We start from the raw sequence: 17,944 nt of genomic DNA on the forward strand, positions 1-17,944 counted from the left end.
ATGTGAAAAGCAAAGAGGCCCGGAGTTGAAGTTGCAATGGCTGGTGAAGAAGATCCCGTCGGCATGGCAACACATTTGGACTTCAATCCGATGGGGCAGAAAATTCTAAAAGCCTTCCTGCAATTGAGGTTGCAAATGTCACTCGGCGCTGAAGATCGGCACACAGAGGGAGGAAAAAAAAACAAATCCACACAGTTGCGTGCTCCCAAGGGCGCTATCGAACTTCCCGTCCGCACGGCAGCGCCGCTAGACTTCAATCCGATTGGGGGAGAAAATTCGAAAAGCCTTCCTGCAATTGAGGTTGTAAATGTCGCTCGGCGCTGATGATCGGCACACAGAGGGAGGAAAAAAAACAAATCCACACAGTTGCGTGCTCCCAAAGGACGCTATCGAACTTCCCGTCCGCACGGCAGCGCCGCTTCAAGGACACGTCTTCATCCTCCGTTGCAGGTCGAGGGCAAGTGGCTCAAGGTTCGGCCGTCAGCGGCAGGCGTGAATTCTTCCTGTCGACGCTGAGCGACATGGGGAAGGGAGACGGCTCTGGAAGCGGCTTCCGGCACGCTCGCCCCCCGTGATCGGGTGGGTCTTTTGTCGTCTGAGACCACCGGTGTCACAAAATGATGCAATCATATGCTGTCATCTTTGAATGAGACAAACTTGCTTTTCAGTGTGCTGTCTTTTTTTTTTAAGGGGGAAGTCAAAAGTAGAACATTTTCTTGACAATGGTATGTGGAACCTGATGAAGTCAAGCAGTCCTTTCGAGCCATCTCCGGGACGGGGGTGGGGGGCTGAATTGGCCATTTTGTCATGGACTGAAAATGACACCACGGTGCCTGACACCGGATCGGATGACCGACCGTGGCGGCTCACCTGTTTTCTGGGCGTGGTCTTGAGATGTTGGCGAGCTGAGCCCCCAGCGACCGTCATGTCGTTTTTCGGTCGGCGGCAAGCGGCAAAATGGCCGCCCCCAAGAGATGGCTCGAAGCTTTTGCCGCTGAAGCACTGTAATATTCAGCAGAGTGCGGCGTTTAGACTAGCGGGGCGCCGTATAGAACTGATTATAGTCAAGAACGTTTTTGACTTGAGTTCATCTTTTTTTGTTTTCTTTCCCGGTGTATTTACGGGTGTGGAAGCTTCATCGACAAAGCAGAAGAAAGTAACAGCACGTGCACATTCCGCATAGACAAAAAGTTGCACACGGCGCGAAAACAGGTGTGACATTTTGTTTCCTGGGAGTGCGGAGGCAAGAACGCCATCGGCTCGAAGTTGCAGTGAAGAGAGGGCAACCCAAAAATGACTTCAAGAGGAAGGGCTTCAAGTTCCTCCGCTCAACTCGAAACATGGAAGCAAATCCAGGCGCCGGCGGCGCTCCAGCGGCAAATGAGATAAAAGCCGGGGGCTGGCGTCCTTCTCGTGGAAACTCAAATCTTCAGCTCAGCCGTCTCGAAAATCAGGCTCACTCGACGTGCAAGAAGACTCCTGCGCCAACCGATTTACTGGCACTGAGTCACCACGAGGGGCTGCGCTCTCTGGCCGCAAAGCCGACTCACTTCACAACTTTTGTTGCATTTTGGCAGCTAGGGAACGACTCTTCCTGAAAGAGAAGCCTCCAGCAAGTTGACTGCGCATAAAACAAGGAGACCACACACCTTGTGTCTTAAGATCGAGTGCCATTTTTTTTTTTTTGCTTTTTATTTCATGATGATAAAACACATCATGAAGATTTTCGGGGGAGTGCGGGACGAGAGCGGAATCGTGGCAGCCACGTTCATTTTAATGGCGAAAGAGATCCACTTGACTTTTGACACCAGACTAAAACATTTTCTGCACAGGAACCAAGTGAGTCAAGTTCCCCAAGGGCCCCACCTATATGCCCTGTGGTACACCGCCGTCTGATGAGACAAAGTCATTATTCAGCAGCTGCGTTCAGAAGAAATAGAAACACGTACCGTTCAAAGAAATGATTCCCTCCTGGGAAGACGTCGGCCGTCCTCGGCTGCTCTGCGCATGAACGCAAAGCATGTGTGCGCGCACATGGTGTGAGAGTGAGAATGGATACGACAGCCTCCTGCGACCTTCCACTTTCCTCGAGCTTTACCATCTGGAAGCTGTTGATCCTCTGCTTTACCACTTTAAGTGAGGTCGTGAGTCAACATGCTGGTTCTCTCTCTCTCTCTCTTACTCACGGGTAGGGCGAGAGAGCTCGAAAAATGAGCAAACAGAAGACAACGCGAGAGCACACACGCGCACACACACACACACACACACACTGAGCGTGACAAAGCATATTTAGCCACCACACAGCATAGCAGGACGTAAACAAGTACAAATGCTTTGTCAGTGTCCTAAGTTGTTGTTTTGGGAAGAATCTGTACTTTCATTTTTATTTTCTGATAGGAATTTATTTTTACGCCCTACATTTGAAAACAGGTATCTGTACTTTCGAATCTAAACATAAATAGAATTACACAATTGGACATTTAAAACCGCTGGATAGCTTCGTCTTTCAGTCCACTCGCTAATGCTAAATGGCGTCCCTGTTGCGGCACTCGAATTTTGAGCAATTGTTTGAGCGCAAATTAAAAATACAGACGTTTGAGTACTCAAGTCATATATTCTTGATCCTCTGTGAAGAATAACCACAATTAGCGCCGTACTGATGAGGGAAGAGAGAGGAGTTGAGTCATCTCCATGAACAGTAGCTGTCTCTCAGAAGTAGCTCTTGGTTGGACTGATTTAGAGTTTGTCCCTTTTTTTTTACTTCCAGATAAGAATCAATCCTCTTTTTTTTCCAGCATTTTCATTGATGGATGTGTTTGTTTTGTTACGATGAGCGTCCAACGTGGACTTCTCCCTGAAGTCGAGAGGGCGAGTACTTTGGCCACTGGCGTTCCAGGATGAGGACGAGGAGCGCAGCGAGTGACTCACTGCCCGCAGCCGCTTCCTGCCGCGTGCCCGGTGCGCGAATCAAAGACGGAGAAGAGAGGAGCGAGTCACGTTGCGGTCGTCTGATTCAGCTTCGGGGAATGAACGAGCGGGAAGGGAAGCGCGCGAGCCCGAGCGACGGGTCGAAAGGCTGAACGTGCGGGATGCAAGCCCGTTTCACAGTCACGGCTGAGGAATGCCAAAGACTGCAGGCTGAGATGCCTCCGCCGTGAGTCGCCGCTTGGCACCTGCCGCCCCTCGACCACATCCGACTCCCGTGTTCCTTTCCCCAGTTGGCGTGTGGGTGGAGCTGCAGGAACGGAGAAGAATAAGTCACAAAGCATCCGAAGAATTCTTGAGTCGCTGAGTATTTGTCCTCGGTTGTTTGTATGCGTCGCTGCTGCCTGTTGTTTCAAAGGGTCACAATGACCGCAATATCTGGGATCATTTCCATCAGTAGAACTTTGGGCAGTCGTGAGTCAAGGTATCGCCACCTTCTTGGATATGAAAATGTTTGCTGTGAAGCAGCAGTGGAGTACTTACTCCAAGTATTCATTTTAAACATATTTTTAAGTGAATTCCATCTTCCATAGTTAACTACATAAACAATCTGCGAATAGCGCAAGGAGGAACTTGTACAATTTAAAAAATGGCTCGTCCGCTCCACCAAAGTAACGCTTCCGCCTTGCTCGTCGCCGCGGGGAGCTCCGCGAGTGATGGAATCCACAACGGCGATTTGAATCAAAACGACTGTCACAGCGAAAAATAATCCAAAACAACCCAGACCGGGTGTTCCTCCCCACACAACGCCGAAGAAGAGGAACGTTTGCTCCCATTGGTCGAGACTCCTGCGGACGACCCAACATCGCACTTGCTCATTGGTGCTTTGCCCTCCCGCCCATAGTGACAAGAAAGTAACTTAAATAGTGGCTGCTATTGGTCTGGAGGTCAAGTCACTCGATCTCGCGGCTCCCGATTGGTCCTTTGGTGTCTTTGCCTTTCCGCCCCAATTCATTGATGAAAACCCCCGAATTTCGGCTCCAAAAGGATGTGTTTAAAAAATTTGAACATCATGACCACAAATCACAAGTGGCTAGATTCATTGAAAAATGCGAAAAGCTATATCTTGGCCAACTTGAGCTGTCTGGCGTGGACACGATGCGAATTCCATGTGTTAGGTGGGCTCCACAAGCATTTCTAGTCACCACAATATGAACCTCAACTCTTATCGGTGGTGATCGCTCAGGCCAAGAAGCATCGAGCTACATTTACGACCTAAATTTGAATATTTTCTGCATGGGAAAGTTTTAATTTAGTCCCCAAAGTCAATTCTCTTCTTTTCGTAGTGCTTCCCTTGGCTGCAAACTAGATCAACAATAGGACTGTTTAGCTTCAGTATTCCTCATGTTGCGGTCAATGATTCATAGCGTAGAACAAAAATGCCTTTTTTTTTTTTTTAAACATAGTGTAGTTTACTTTGGTGAGAACCACTAACAACAACAACAACAAAAATCATGGTTCAAAACAGCTGTCCGAGAAAGAACCAGGGCAGACATTTGAGTTGGTAGGTTGTGTGTTTCAAACAGTGATGGGTCGTGTACGTGAAATACCGTAAAAAAAAAAAAAAAAAAAAAAAAAAGTATGCACTCAAAAAGTAAAAAAGCAACATTGCAATTTTATGACCAATTACACACAATACCATTTTTATAAGTTGGTACAGGGTTAAAAAAAAAAAAAAAAGTCCCCCTCTTTTACGACTTGAGAGCTTGCATTGGGAAGAGGAACCCAAATGAGGTTGCATGTAGCTCACGTTTGCTTGATTTCTATGCTATCAAAACAAAACTGTAAAAAGTAACAATGCTACTTTGACCGAGGAACTGAACGTACACACTCTGTTTTCAAATGGAGAGAGTAAAAGTCAAAAGTGGTCCTAAAAATAAATACCCAAGCCAAGTAGAGAAACCTGAAGAAGAAGAAGAAAAAAAAAAACTCTGCCCAAGTACAGCAACAAACGACGTGTACTTGCTTGCTTCCCACCACTGGTTTTAAGAGTGCCCAGCATAAAATGCAAAAGTGTCCCTCCTCAACGCCGTCACTCGGCCTTCTTCCTGGCCGCCGTGACGGCGCTCCACACCTCGGTGTAGAGCAGCGTGCCCACGAAGACCACGGCCGTGCCGGCCCAGTGCCACGCCGTGAAGGGGTTTTGGAAGTACGCGATGGAGAAGATGAGGCTGAGGAACTTTCTCAGAGTCACCACCAGGGTGACGGTGAGCGAGGCGCACTCGGTGGTCAGGATGAACACGCCGCGGATGCACACGTACCTGAGCGCCGGCGGTTAAAGGCAGACAAGGACCACGAGCGGGAAAACCGGGCGGGACGGCGAGAAAAGGATACTGCGTGACCACGTTGACGAGGAGGTAGAGCCACATGACCGGAACGTTCAGTTGCACGAGCGGAACGAGCACCGGCGCTGCCAAGGGAAGATGTCGGCAAAAGCGGCGTCAGAAAACCCAGAGGGATCGTGGATATTAAATGGCAGTCGTTAAGAAGCTTTACCGTCAAATCTACGCTCATTTCGGCTAGCCTGCCTAGGGAATATCGTATCGCGCAGTAGCATCAAGCTAGCAGGCAAGATAAGAAGGCAAGGTGTCTCCAGACGTGTGTTTTGCACGTGCTGATGTTCCCTGCGTGTGAAAGGTGCAGATGCTTGAATGTTTTGAGTCACCGCACCACAAATTGACCGAGTGCTTAAATCGGCACCGTTTGATCCGCTGTTGTTTTACGCGGACGTTTTGACAGTTAACCCCGACAAGAAACAAACTGCTTGAAGCCAGCCAGCGCACGTGACGTGGCGTCTTTTCTGCACAACTGTAGGGGGTGAGAGTCATTCGGTTCCCTTCAAGTGATACTTGCAGCGTCAGCCGCAACAAAGCGCTTTACAGAGCAGTTAGCGTAAAACGATTCTTGTGTCAACAATTTTGGGCACAAAGGAAGATCTGGTCTGCTACCACGTGAACATAATAAAGACTGAACAGTTGCGTGCGTGGCAATGGAAAACTCCTTTTTTTTGTACCCTGGTACACATACTTTGAAAAGTCTTTTCAAGTTTATGCTTTTTTTTTTTTTTCGGAGGTCAAATGTGTGGAAAAGGAGGCGGCCCGGTGGTCGACTGGTTAGCACGTCGACCTCACAGCGCAGAGGTCGTGGGTTCGGTCCCGGCTCCGGCCTTCCTGTGTAGCGTTTGCATGTTCTCGCCGTGCCCGCGTGGCTTTTCTCCGGGTACTCCGGTTTCCTCCCGCGTGCCAAAAAAACATGCACGACAGGCTGATTGAACACTGCAAATTGTCCCTCGCTGTGAGTGGATAGTTGTTCGTCTGTGTGTGCCCTGCGACTGGCTAACAATTGATTCAGGGTGTCCCCCTGCCTACTGCCCGAAGACGGCCGGGATAGGCCCCAGCACGACCCTTGTGAGGAGAAGCGGAGCAGGAAAAGGATGGATGGGTGGAAAGGGACAAAAAAAAAAAAAGATACGACGCTCCTTGAACTGCATAACAAAACGTTCCACCCCAATATGAGCTTTTTTTCTTGAACTTGAGTGACTTAAATTGTCACTGATTGCATTTGGAAGCAGGGGGAACATAACATGAAATGCTGACGACTCGAAAACCGTCTCAAAGTGATGCTGACTGCGGGTGTGCGCGACTCACTGCTCTGACTGAAGAGGACGCAGTGGTTGTAGATGTCCGTGGAGAGGAGCAGGAAGCCCGGCAGAGGCAGGAAGTGCTGCAAGGGAAGGACCCAAGGATGATGTCATTGGTCAGAACAGACCCACACACAAGGAGGCACGAGACAAAGGAAGGCGGCATTCCAAACCGGTCCAGAGTACTCACGTTATAAAAAAGCGCCTCTTTGGAATGTTTCCCGTACTTCTTGTACAGCGTCTCCTGGAAAATTCCCATGCGTGCCGACATGATCAGAGCAAACGTCAACATGCCGATTCCTGAATGGACAACGAGCGATCCGTTGGTCGGGCGGGACAAACGCGAGACGCCGGAGCGTTTTTTTTCGAGCAGTGTCGCGGGCAACCTTACCGACAAGCCAACGCATGAAGGCGTAGAGGCCTCGCTCCTCCTGGCCCTCGCTGGCCACATTCTGCACAAACGCAAGACAAAAGTCGGCAAAGAGAGAAAGGCACTCAAACGCCGACTTCTCCCGAGACGGCGCTCCCGCCGTGTCGGCCGACTCACCACTTGCTTGGCGGACATGATGGTGCAGATGAAGATGCCGGCGGAGACAAACGCGATGGACAAATACTTGCTGGGCGAATACCTGCGGAGAGACCAAAGGAGAGATCCCCCAAAGCTGGCTGCGAGGCAGCGCGAGGGAGGAAAGCGTGAGGGGCGCCCACCTTTTCTTCAGGAGGACGATGCCCAGGACCATGTTGGCGATGAGAGAGCCCTGCAACAACCCCCCCCCCCACACCCCCCAGCATCACATCAGAATTGAAAGCGGTGCTTCGATGCCGCTACATTGGAATACGTCTTGACGGGGAACCGGTTGAAAACCTCAACTTGACTTTCATCGCGCTACTGTTGACTATTAAAAAAAAAAAAAAAACTAGCTTGTGGCCCGGCCCTGAAATCAATTGAGTCGGGCAATCAATTATTCCCATTGAGGGAAGGTGGGGCCAGGCCATTTCAAGTTTTGAAAACGAATAAGTGATTCTTCAAAAGAACTCCAAAATGAGGAGCCAGTGAAGGGCCGGCGGAGGAGGAGGAGGAGTGATGTGCTCTCTCGTAAGAGTGCCGGTCAAGAGGTGAGCGGCGGCGTTCTGGAGCAACTGGGGATGCCGAATGGAGGATTGGCCGATCAGTTTGCGGAGAAATAAAAAGAAAAAAAACAACTGCAGTTTTGGAGTTGGCGCATTTTAAGCAGCATAAAAAAATCAAACTCAACAGAATTGATTTTTAAATTGTTCCCCGGCGAAGTCATATCGGATTGATCGTAATCACGACTGGTCCGAAATGTCTCCGCCGTGATGACAATTCGCCGTGTCAAAATTGTCACCAAGGCAGCTTTTAGGCCGGCGAAGGCACGACTGCAGAAGTTGGAGCCGGAAGGTCTTGCGCATTTCTTACCGATCTGAAGATCATGTGGAGCGGCATGGCGATGTTGAAGTTGAGAGCGTAGTTGTTGATCACGCTGACCGTGAAGAACATGGTCACCATGATCACATAGTTGCTGGCGGGGGGGAAAAGCCAGAAAGACGACGTCACGCCGACTCCGACGCAAGCCGGGCGACGACGGTTTCGAGAGGCTCACCTGATGGGGATGGCGGGCTTCTTGGTGCCCAAACGCGTCTCGAAGACGAATCCCTCCAACGCGATGAACACAAACTGCGCGAACGTGACGATGTTGCCGCATCCTGGGAACTCTCTGGGGAGTCAAGTCGCATTGATTTCAAAAGAAAAAAACAAAAAGCTGGGCGAAGGGGAACCCGGTGGTCAACGTGACCCTGTTCCAACTTTGAGGGAAGGACTCGGATCGCCAAATATTTGGCTTTTTATGCAAAAACCGATGCTCGCTTGTCATGTCACAAATTGCCGATTGATCAATGACGTCATTGATCGGATCCGCAAAAGTACACATCCAACAGATGGACTCTACAGAAGGCACAGTCGCTCCACTTCCACTCACCAGTGAATGTCTTTGGACACTCTAGTAGGTTTTTATCGTCTTGACGACGAACGTGTAACAGAATTCGAGTTGCAAGCTGGCTCATGTGACGTTTCAACGCGAAAATGGAGGTACCGTATACAGACGACAACCCAGTTCGAACGATTCGCTTTTGGGGTGCAGTGCACGGTCTAAAGTGCAGCGGGAGTGCGCGTGTGCGTGGCACTAACCTCACAAGCAGCTCGAGAGAAACCACATTGCTACAACATCCTAGAAAAACCAAAAGAATGGCAGAAACGGTGCCCATGGCGGCTCGCCGAAACGCAAGTTTTAAAAGGAAAGCGTGAAGGAAAGCATGCCGGCCGTCAAGCCGCAATCTGAGTTCCCTGGAGAGGCCGCCCGCTGCTTGGACGCCAACTCTCCGACACACGTCAAGTGCTCCGCACTTCCGGGTGCCTGGAGGCTCATGGGAGTTGTAGTTCAGAACTCAAAAATCAAACGCGAGACATCATTCGCGCCCGTAATTTGAAATACTCGCAGTTTTAGTCACAGCACTACCTCTAAATATGGGAATGGCATCTTCAGACTCGTGGGGCATGATTGGAAGGACATTTTTGTCGGGGGGAGACGTCCCCATTTTCTGGGAAATTCCAATCAGATTGCCCATTGGTCAAAGTCGAGTTGCCAACCTCAGTGAACGTCCTTTCATCGTGGGGGGGCGGGGATGTTCCGGAGCCACCTGTGGATGGTGAAAATCCGCGTTCAAAAGTCACCCCCCAAAATTCCACACAAACTCAAGGCCCGGGGGCCAGATCAGGCCCTCCGCGTCATTTGAAGTGGCCGGTAAAAGCAAATTGTGCCTGACAACTTCCGCGACCCTGACTAAAGTCCGAACCGAAATATCAAATTGTCACGTGAAAGAAACTTCGGGGGGAGACGTCCCCCATTTTAAGGGAAATTCCAATCAGATTGCCCATTGGTCGAAGTCGAGTTGCCAACTTCAGATATTGCAATCCTTTTGTTAGCTTCTTGACACTCACTCGTACAAACAACAAACAAATAGTTGACTGATTTCAAAACGAGTTATTCATCCATTTTTCTGGGAATACAATAATAGGATGTGATGATGAACCACTTGTTCGGTTTGACTGTCGGAAGGGTCCTCTGAGGGAAGCTGTTAACTCACCTGACTTAGAAGACGGGTTGGTGTTGCCCAAAACACCGGTTTCTGACGACAAAGCGGAGAAAACAGATCATCTTTGATTTAAAAAATAAATAAATAAAATAAAATTTGTCAAGCAGAAGAGTGCCTTTGCAGTGAGAATATAATCCCAAACGATTAAATGGCCCCATCTGCTGGCGTCTGTGAGGCATTACGCTCGTGTCGAAACTTGAAATTTGCCTGACCCCCCGCCAATGATGTACCCTCGCCTCAAAGTCCGACTTTCAGTCCAAACAAATAGTTGACTGATTTCAAAACGAGTTATTCATCCATTTTTCTGGGAATACAATAATAGGATGTGATGATGAACCACTTGTTCGGTTTGACTGTCGGAACGGTCCTCTGAGGGAAGATGTTAACTCACCCGACTTAGAAGACGGGTTGGTGTTGCCCAAAACACCGGTTTCTGACGACAAAGCGGAGAAAATAGATCATCTTTGATTTAAAAAAAAAAAACAAAACAAAATTTGTCAAGCAGAAGAGTGCCTTTGGAGTGAGAATATAATCCCAAACGATTCAATGGCTCCATCTGCTGGCGTCTGTGAGGCATTACGCTCGTGTCGAAACTTGAAATTTGCCTGACCACCCGCCAATGATGTACCCTCGCCTCAAAGTCCTACTTTCAGTCATTTATTTCCATCCAATCGTTTTCTAGTCTTGATTGACTTCACCCTTCGTCTCTTTCAGATGTTGGATGAAATTGGCGAGAGCAACAACATGGTATTAACCCCGCGCCAGAGGGAGGCCGGCCCGTTGAATGAAAAAGCCTGAAAGGCACCCATCCAAGCCGGTATTTCTTTGGTTTACGTAGAATAAAAACAAGATCCTGTTTTTCTTCATGGTATGAATCATGGCATTGGGTGGCTTTTTTTTTTTTATTTCAAGCGAGCACCTTCGGCACCGTAATATTTGCCGACGTGATGTCGGGATGCCAGCGAAGCGGGAAGGTGACCGCGGCGAGCTTCTTGACATCATGCTGACGCCGCTCGAGACTTTGCACCGCATGTAAACTGAGACGACGCAAGGACGAAAGGGACGGTCACACGATTCCCTCGCGCGTCGGCGCCGAGAGCGCCGGACAGTGCTGTGGGGAAAATATTCGTCCCTCCTCCCAAGACTTCTTATTTGACAGAGCTTCCCCTACTTTGGCGTCCCAAATCATCTTTGTTTCAAAATCTCTTCATAAACACATGAGCTGAACCCCGGTGGAATGACAAAAGACTCCGTGGACGAACGAGACTACTATTGTAGTCGAAAAATATATATTTGGACAGAAAAAATGAAAAAGCACAGATTACCAATGAGAGCGTGTCCGTCCGACCTCAAGCGTGGTGTCGTCTGTACTAGCTTAGCCGTTGTTTCGGCTAGGCTAGCTTAGCTCAAGAGAGAACATGAATTGTTCGCACTGCGGGAAAAAACAAACCCAAGCCAAGACGAAGCAAACGCAATCTCTTCTATGGCCTTCCACTTGTCCGTGTGACGCGCCGCAGCGGGAAGGTCAAGGCAAGCGGCCCAGATGCTGGCCTCGGATTATCGCGAGATGTTTGTCAACACGGGTTGGTTCTTTGTTGGCGGCTGGTCGTGTCCGCCCGCCGCCGTCGGTCGCGAGGGAATCGCTTCGAAACGCAAGGCGGGCGAGAGCGCCGATTTTTCTGGAAGTGTGCTGGCGTCTCCACCTCCCGAAAATGACCCCCTACCGCCAAAACCAAAGCAAACGCGGCTGAGACAATTCAGAGGCCACACAGAATTGGCAACGTTTCTGCTTGATGGATACATTTATTGCCTGGTTTGGATTTTGAATCGATAGTACATTCCAAAAAAAGGAAACTTCATCTTAGCGCTATCGCGGTCGCCTTCTGTTCCCAATAAGTCTCGATACCGAGGTCGCAGCTTTGGCTGACGGCGCCTTGCTAACGGTGCTAATAAGAGCTAGCTTAGTCCTGCAAAATTTCGTTGAAGCCCCGCGTGCGTTCTCGCCAGTTCACCATCGCACGTCGGCGCCCGTCGGCGAGGGAGCGGTGAAATGAGGCTACATTCGACTCTTGCTCGCGCTTTCAAAACGGCAAACTCCTCCCTGAAGTGCACGAATGAAGGTCAGGGGACGAATCCGGGTTGAGCTTTCACGTTGGACTTGATTGTCCATTTCTGCCTTTGGCATTTGTCCTTGTTGGGGGGCCCGCTCCGTTTCCCGAGATGGCGGCGCCCACGAAATAGGCGAGGTTGAAAGACTCGGTGCGTTTCTCTTCTTTCAGCGGCTTTAAACGATCCTTTCCGTGCTCCACTGGTGGGTCAAAGTGTCATGACAACTCATCAAAAACAAAATGTCAAACTGAGAAAAAAAAAAAAAAAAAAGCAGTGGTCACTCCGACTTAACCCCACCCCCCGAGATTCGTTTGCAGCCATGAAAGTTGAAATCTGAAGCGAGCCCACTCCGGCTCTCGGTGGCTCAACTCTCCTGGCAAAAACGCGTCCGTCCGCAGCCGCGTTTCGTTTCAGCGCTGCACATTTTAGCAGCTCTCTTGTCTGCAGCCTTCAAAAATAGATTGCTTTCTACCTATTTTTACACACACACACACACACACACACGCACACACGCACAGTCAAGTAAAACATCGGAGACACAACGTATTGCTGTTCCGAGTGCACGTTTTGTCGAGGGGAGGAGGTGGACGCATAGCACCATTCAAAGGTCCGCCGCCGAAGGAGGGCAAGAAGGAGCGGTCGCTCCGTTGCCACTTGTGCAAGGTTGACCGCGTCCGAGTCTGCGATACAGTGCAAAGGTTGGCAATGATAGCAGGAAGCCGAAAACCGCATCCAGCTGACAATACTGAAAAAAGCGGAGGGGGTGTGTGGGGTGGCAACCAAACTGGTACTGTTCTGCCGCGCGCGCACACACACACACACACACACACACACACACACACACACACACACACACACACACACACACACACACACACACACACACACTATCCATCCATCCATTCTCCGATATGCTTTATGCTCACAAAGGTCAAGGGGCGTGCTGATGACTTCGGGCCGTAGGCGGGGGACACCCTGAACCCGTCGCCGGCCAATCGCAGCGCACGCAGAGACCAACAACCATGCGCGCTCACAATCATTTGGAGCGTTCCATCAGCCTGCCGTGCATGTTTTTGGAATGTGGGAGGAAACCGGAGTACCCGGAGAAAACCCACACAGGCACGGCGAGAACATGCCAACTTCACACGGGGAGGCCGGAGCCGGAATCGAACCTCGCACCTCTGCCCTGTGGGGCGAACATGCTAACCAGTGGACCACCGTTCCACCTCTCTCTCTCTCTCTCTAAATGGGGGAGAGAAAGAGAGAGAAATTGACAGAAGAATACTGTAAAAAAAATCTCCTTTTAACATTCTCCTAATTTCATGAATATCACAAAACGTATAAAATAAAACAACAGCACGCAATATGGAAGAGAAATACAGATGATATGCAAAGAAACAAACACATCATTCACGGAACGAGTGCGGCGCGCCCAAGTAACAAACCCGACGACCATTTTCAATGAAAAAAAGTGTGCAAATTGAAAGTACGACAAACCGCATTTGAGAAGGGAAGGGGGAGGCTCTGACGCCGCCGCGCCGCCAAGTTCAAGCTCGGAAACAAGTTGTGGCGGCGGTGGCGCGAGATCGGCCCGGTTTGGAAGTCCACCGGGAAGCGCGGCTCTGCGTGCTCGGCTCAAATTGAAAAGAATCCCAACATTCAACGATGCATACGTGGCACCAAATTTACCCCAAAAGAATTTTGCCCCAATTGATGTTCATGGCGTGAAGTTCCAGCCTCGCCGCCGTGATTCGGATCTGCAACGGTTCAAAAGCAGAGCTACAAAAGTACAAAATACCCCCCCACCCCCCCCAAAAAAAAATGCGAAAAGTGGCAAATTGAAGAGCTGGATAATTTAACAAGAGAAAAGCCATGAGGAGGAAAAATAAGCTCATTCCTCAAAATGACAAACTATACAGGCTAAATCAAAAGCGTGTGCAAAGTGCGCACTCATGTGTGCACTTTAATGCCCGAGAGCTTCAGTGAATGATGTCAAGCAATCGTACGTGTGCTTGTGCGTGTGTGTGTGTGTGTGTGTGTGTGTGTGTGCGACGTGCGTGCGAATGCGTGCGCTTGTGTGTGCGTGTGTCACACACAGTCCAACAAACGTCGGAAAGAGTTCCTCAGGATGGAGAGTCAGAGTCATCTGTCTCCAAATCAACGTTCAGATTGTGCGTTGCGTCCGTGACAAAAACAAAGAACAAGCAATGCAGCGGGAGGAGGAGGAGGAGGAGGCGCTGCTTTCAGTTTTGGACTTTTTTCCTCCTTAAGTGCTCGTGTGAAGGCCATGATACTTTGGGACGCTCACGTTCAATATTGCACGACTGCAGTTTGCAGAGTTATGGCTGAAGGAAGGAAAGAAGGAAACACGGAAGGAGGGGAGGAAGGAGGGAAGGAAGGGAGAGAAAGAAAGGACTGAAGGAAGGAAGGAGAGGGGCCTTGGGGGTGGGAAGGAAGAAAGGAAGGAAGGAAAGAAGGAAGGCGGAAGGGTGGGAAGGAAGGAAGGAACGAACGAAGGCAGGTCGGAAGGACGAAAGGAAGGAAGGCTAGGAGGAAGGAAGGAAGGGAGGGAGACAGATGAGTGATGGAAGGAGTGAGAGAAAGAAGGAATGAAGGAAGAAAGGAAAGAGGGAGGGAAGGAAGGGAGGTAGCGAAGACCAAAGTCACAGAAGGGAGGTAGTAAGAAAAGTGCAAGAAAAGAAGGAATTCAGGAAGGACGAAAGAAAGCGAGGGAAAAAAAAGGGACGAAGGGGGAAAGGAAGGATGGCACTCGGGGTGGTGGAGGGAACAAATGATGATGAAGGACGCAATGATGGAAGGAGAGAGATGCAAGAAAGGAGGGAACTCCACCGGAAGGAAGGAAGGAAGGAAGGAAGGAAGGAAGGAAGGAAGGAAGGAAGGAAGGAGGGACATAAAAGGAAGGATGGAAAGAAGGAGAGACGGAAGGAAGCTCAGAAAGAAAGGAAAGGACAGAAAGATGGAAGGCAGCAAAGAAGAAAGGAAGGAAGGAACCAAGGAACAAAGGATGGAAAGCGGCAAAGGGGAAGTACCTGAAAGAAGGAGGAAGGAAGGAAGGAAGGAAGGAAGGAAGCTTGCATGCGCCTGGACAGCAAGTTGACGAGGACCTGACTGAGGTAGAGACCCTGTTTGGATTGGCCGGAGCACAAACGCGAGCGAGCGAGCGAGCAAAGAAGGCAAGCGGGAAAGCAAAGCAGGCAGGCATGAAGAAACGATGGCCACGACCTTGCAAGTCTTCCCTTTTGATTTGAGATCGTCCTGAAGCCGAAAGCGCCGCCGCGGCGCCCCGTTTTCATTCGCACCCGCCGGCTCGTCCGGCTCGGCGCGCGTCTCCGTTTCCCTCCCGACGACGGAAGAGCTCCGGCGGCGCGACGGGACCTCTCCCGCCGGTCCTGGCGCAATTAAAGGCACTAGCGACTCCTGTGCGAAGGATTCCGAGCGCGCGCGTCGTCCGTTTGCCGTCCCGAAGCGAACCTGATGCGCGGAAAGGGAAGCCGACGTTCCGGCCGAAGCGGGACTCGGGCTCATGCGCTGCGCCCTTCCGACGTACTTGACGGTTAAATGCGGTCGGCAAAGTGCTGACTCGGACTTCTTAAAGTGGCTAAGCTGGCTTCGGATATAGCGCGACGCTTCCCTGACCGAAAAAAAAGGACACTGCGGAGTGCCTGAGTTGCAACGAGCTGCTTACTCACGTCATGCATTAAATATGCGGCCCGCGTTCCCGCGACCGGAACGCGGGTTTTCATGCTACGGTCTCGTTTCGGAGGCGCGCCCCCTTCGCGGCGGAAACTTCCGACCGCGGGTTTCCAAAGAGGTCCGCTGCGGCCGCGCAAAAAGCGGACGATGGCGATCCCACCGCGGCATCCTGTCCGCTCGCGTGGCCGCGGCGGCCCGGGAAGCCGGCGGGCGTCTTTTCCGCATCCGGCTCGGTGGTCTTCCAATAAGGTGCGTTTCGTCGAGAAAGCGCAGCGGGAGCGGCCGGCGGCCGGCGGTCCGGATCCAACGGTCGCCGCGGCTTCTTTTCAAGTTGCCGCCCACTTTTCCGCCGCGGGGGTTCTCCGTATTCCATGCCGTGATATTGCCGCCCGATGAGACGAGAGTGTGCTCTGCATCCTAACGCCGAGTTGCGTCCACGTGGGGTGACGGAAGCTTCTTTAGTTCAGGGGGGCGTTTGGGGGTACGCGCGTAGCGGGGTTAGCGGGATCGATGAGCCTACATCTAAGCGTCGTCTACTCGAAGCTTCTTGTCGGAGGGCCCACGCGGCGAAGCGGGCGGCCCGCCCCGCCGCTGCGCCGCCGCGCCGCTGGCGCCTAAACGTCCGTGAGCAGCTTGTTGTCGCTGACGCAGTTGCGCTGGGCGAGAGCGCAGTTGCCAGTTCTGAGGTTGGCCTCGCGGAAGTTGTCGATGCTGTTGTTCAGGTCGCCGTCGATCTCCATGTACTCGGACTTGCAGACGAGGGAGGAGCCGCGGCGGCTGGAGTCGGCGTCGGACGGCAGGTCGGGCTCGCTGACGTTCAGCAGCTGGGCCTGCTCCTCGCCCTCCGTCTCGCGGTGGTAGAAGTAGTTGAAGTTGGACACGATGACGGGCACGGGCAGCGCGATGGTCAAGACGCCGGCGATGGCGCACAGGGATCCCACGATCTTGCCCCCGATGGTGATGGGCACCATGTCGCCGTAGCCCACCGTGGTCATGGAGACCACCGCCCACCAGAAGGCGTCGGGGATGCTGGTGAAGTAGGACTCCTTCTCCTCGGCCTCGGCGAAGTAGACGGCGCTGGAGAAGAGGATGACGCCGATGAACAGGAAGAAGATGAGCAGGCCCAGCTCGCGCATGCTGGCCTTGAGGGTCTGGCCCAGGATCTGCAGCCCCTTGGAGTGGCGCGAGAGCTTGAAGATCCGAAAGACCCGCACCAGACGGATCACCCTGAGGATGGCCAGGGACGTGGCCTGCTCGCCCACCCCCTCGGCGTCGGGGTCCTCGGCCAGCTCGGTGCCCAGCGTGATGAAGTACGGGATGATGGCCACGATGTCGATGGTGTTCATCATGTTCTTGAAGAAGGCCGGCTTGCTGGGGCACGCCAGGAAGCGCACGATCAGTTCGAAGGAGAACCAGATGATGCAGAGCGTCTCGATGACGAAGAAGGGGTCGGTGAGGATGTTGGGCTTGCGGTAGGCCGTGCCGTTGCCGGCGGCGGCCTCCGGGCGGCCCCCCGCCGGCTCCTCCTTGAGCTGCGGCAAGGTCTCCAAGCAGAAGATGACGATGGAAATGAGGATGACCATGACGGACACGATGGCGATGCCGCGGGCCGGGCCCGAGCTCTCCGGGTGCTCGAAGAGGAGCCAGATCTGCCGCTGGAACTCCTTGTCGGGCAGGGGCCGCTCCTCCTCCCGGATGAAGCCCTCGTCTTCGCGGAACCTCTCCATGGCGTCCGCCCCCAGCTCGTAGAACTTGATCTCCTCCGAGAACATGTCCAGGGGCACGTTGACGGGCCTTCGCAGCCTCCCCCCGGACTGGTAGTAGTACAGGATGGCGTCGAAGCTGGGCCGGTTCCTGTCGAAGAAGTACTCGTTGCGCAGGGGGTCGAAGTAGCGCATCCGCTTCTTGGGGTTGCCCAGCAGCGTCTCCGGGAACTGGGAGAGGGTCTTGAGCTGCGTCTCGAAGCGGAGGCCGGCGATGTTGATGACCACCCTCTCGCAGCACTCGTGGTCGTTGTGGTCGGGGGGCCGGTAGGTGTCCTGGGGGTGGCCCGCCGCGGCCGACGACTCGTCCGCGTTGTCCCCTGAGACCGCCGTCATTCTTCTTCTTCTTTTTTTTTTTTTTTTGGTACGGCTCGTTAGTCTGACGGGGCAGCCGTCGGGGGCGGATGAGAACCTTCTCGGCTTCCTGCTCCCCTTAAAGTGCTTGCGGCGGCCCCCCACCCCCGGCACACGAGGGGCTGCTTGGCTGAATTTGCCTCAGTGCGGCTCCACTGCGGTTCTCGCTGACTTGACCATTGCTGCTCTCCAACACCGCTGAGAGAGA

At 52.1% G+C, this 17,944-nt stretch overlaps 3 protein-coding genes across 4 annotated transcripts in view; all 3 read right to left on the reverse strand.

The window, feature by feature from the left end:
* Positions 1–2,195, reverse strand: part of LOC109522959 (neuroepithelial cell-transforming gene 1 protein-like) — a 10,913-nt gene extending 8,718 nt beyond the window's left edge. Inside the window, exon 1 of the mRNA XM_019881780.1 lies at positions 1,950–2,195. The gene's annotated coding sequence lies outside the window, so the exon portion shown is untranslated. The remainder of the gene's footprint in view (positions 1–1,949) is intronic.
* Positions 2,196–4,378: 2,183 nt separating this feature from the next.
* On the reverse strand, positions 4,379–9,044 carry slc35b4 (solute carrier family 35 member B4). 2 transcript variants are annotated; one of them, XM_019881783.1, is made up of 10 exons: positions 8,832–9,043; positions 8,248–8,361; positions 8,064–8,166; positions 7,334–7,383; positions 7,173–7,254; positions 7,017–7,077; positions 6,816–6,925; positions 6,633–6,708; positions 5,320–5,395; positions 4,379–5,246 (listed from the first exon to the last, which is right to left on the reverse strand). In XM_019881783.1, the coding sequence occupies exons 1-10, from the start codon at positions 8,906–8,908 to the stop codon at positions 5,018–5,020; spliced, it is 978 nt and encodes a 325-aa protein (XP_019737342.1). In that variant the 5' UTR covers positions 8,909–9,043; the 3' UTR covers positions 4,379–5,017. The 2 variants fall into 2 exon arrangements, with proteins under 2 accessions (XP_019737342.1, XP_019737341.1); XM_019881782.1 differs by having other exon boundaries at positions 4,379–5,395; positions 8,832–9,044.
* Positions 9,045–16,221: 7,177 nt separating this feature from the next.
* Positions 16,222–17,741, reverse strand: LOC109522923 (potassium voltage-gated channel subfamily A member 1-like). The gene has a single exon (XM_019881752.1). It carries the CDS (start codon positions 17,716–17,718, stop codon positions 16,234–16,236), a length of 1,485 nt encoding a protein of 494 aa, XP_019737311.1. The 5' UTR covers positions 17,719–17,741; the 3' UTR covers positions 16,222–16,233.
* Between the last annotated feature and the right edge of the window lie 203 nt (positions 17,742–17,944).

The sequence above is a fragment of the Hippocampus comes genome, unplaced genomic scaffold, assembly GCF_001891065.2.
Source record: "Hippocampus comes isolate QL1 unplaced genomic scaffold, H_comes_QL1_v1.1 scaffold299, whole genome shotgun sequence".
Taxonomy (NCBI): domain Eukaryota; kingdom Metazoa; phylum Chordata; class Actinopteri; order Syngnathiformes; family Syngnathidae; genus Hippocampus; species Hippocampus comes.

What these genes read in the sequence shown, in the direction of transcription:
- slc35b4 (XM_019881782.1), bottom strand. Translation starts at nt 8,908, where the DNA reads ATGGGCACCGTTTCTGCCATTCTTTTGGTTTTTCTAGGATGTTGTAGC. An exon ending in TCTCTCGAGCTGCTTGTGAG is followed by an intron (nt 8,362 to 8,831) that starts GTTAGTGCCACG and finishes TTGACTCCCCAG; the next exon opens with AGAGTTCCCAGGATGCGGCA. An exon ending in ATCGTCCTCCTGAAGAAAAG is followed by an intron (nt 7,255 to 7,333) that starts GTGGGCGCCCCT and finishes GTCTCTCCGCAG; the next exon opens with GTATTCGCCCAGCAAGTATT.
- LOC109522923 (XM_019881752.1), bottom strand. Translation starts at nt 17,718, where the DNA reads ATGACGGCGGTCTCAGGGGACAACGCGGACGAGTCGTCGGCCGCGGCG.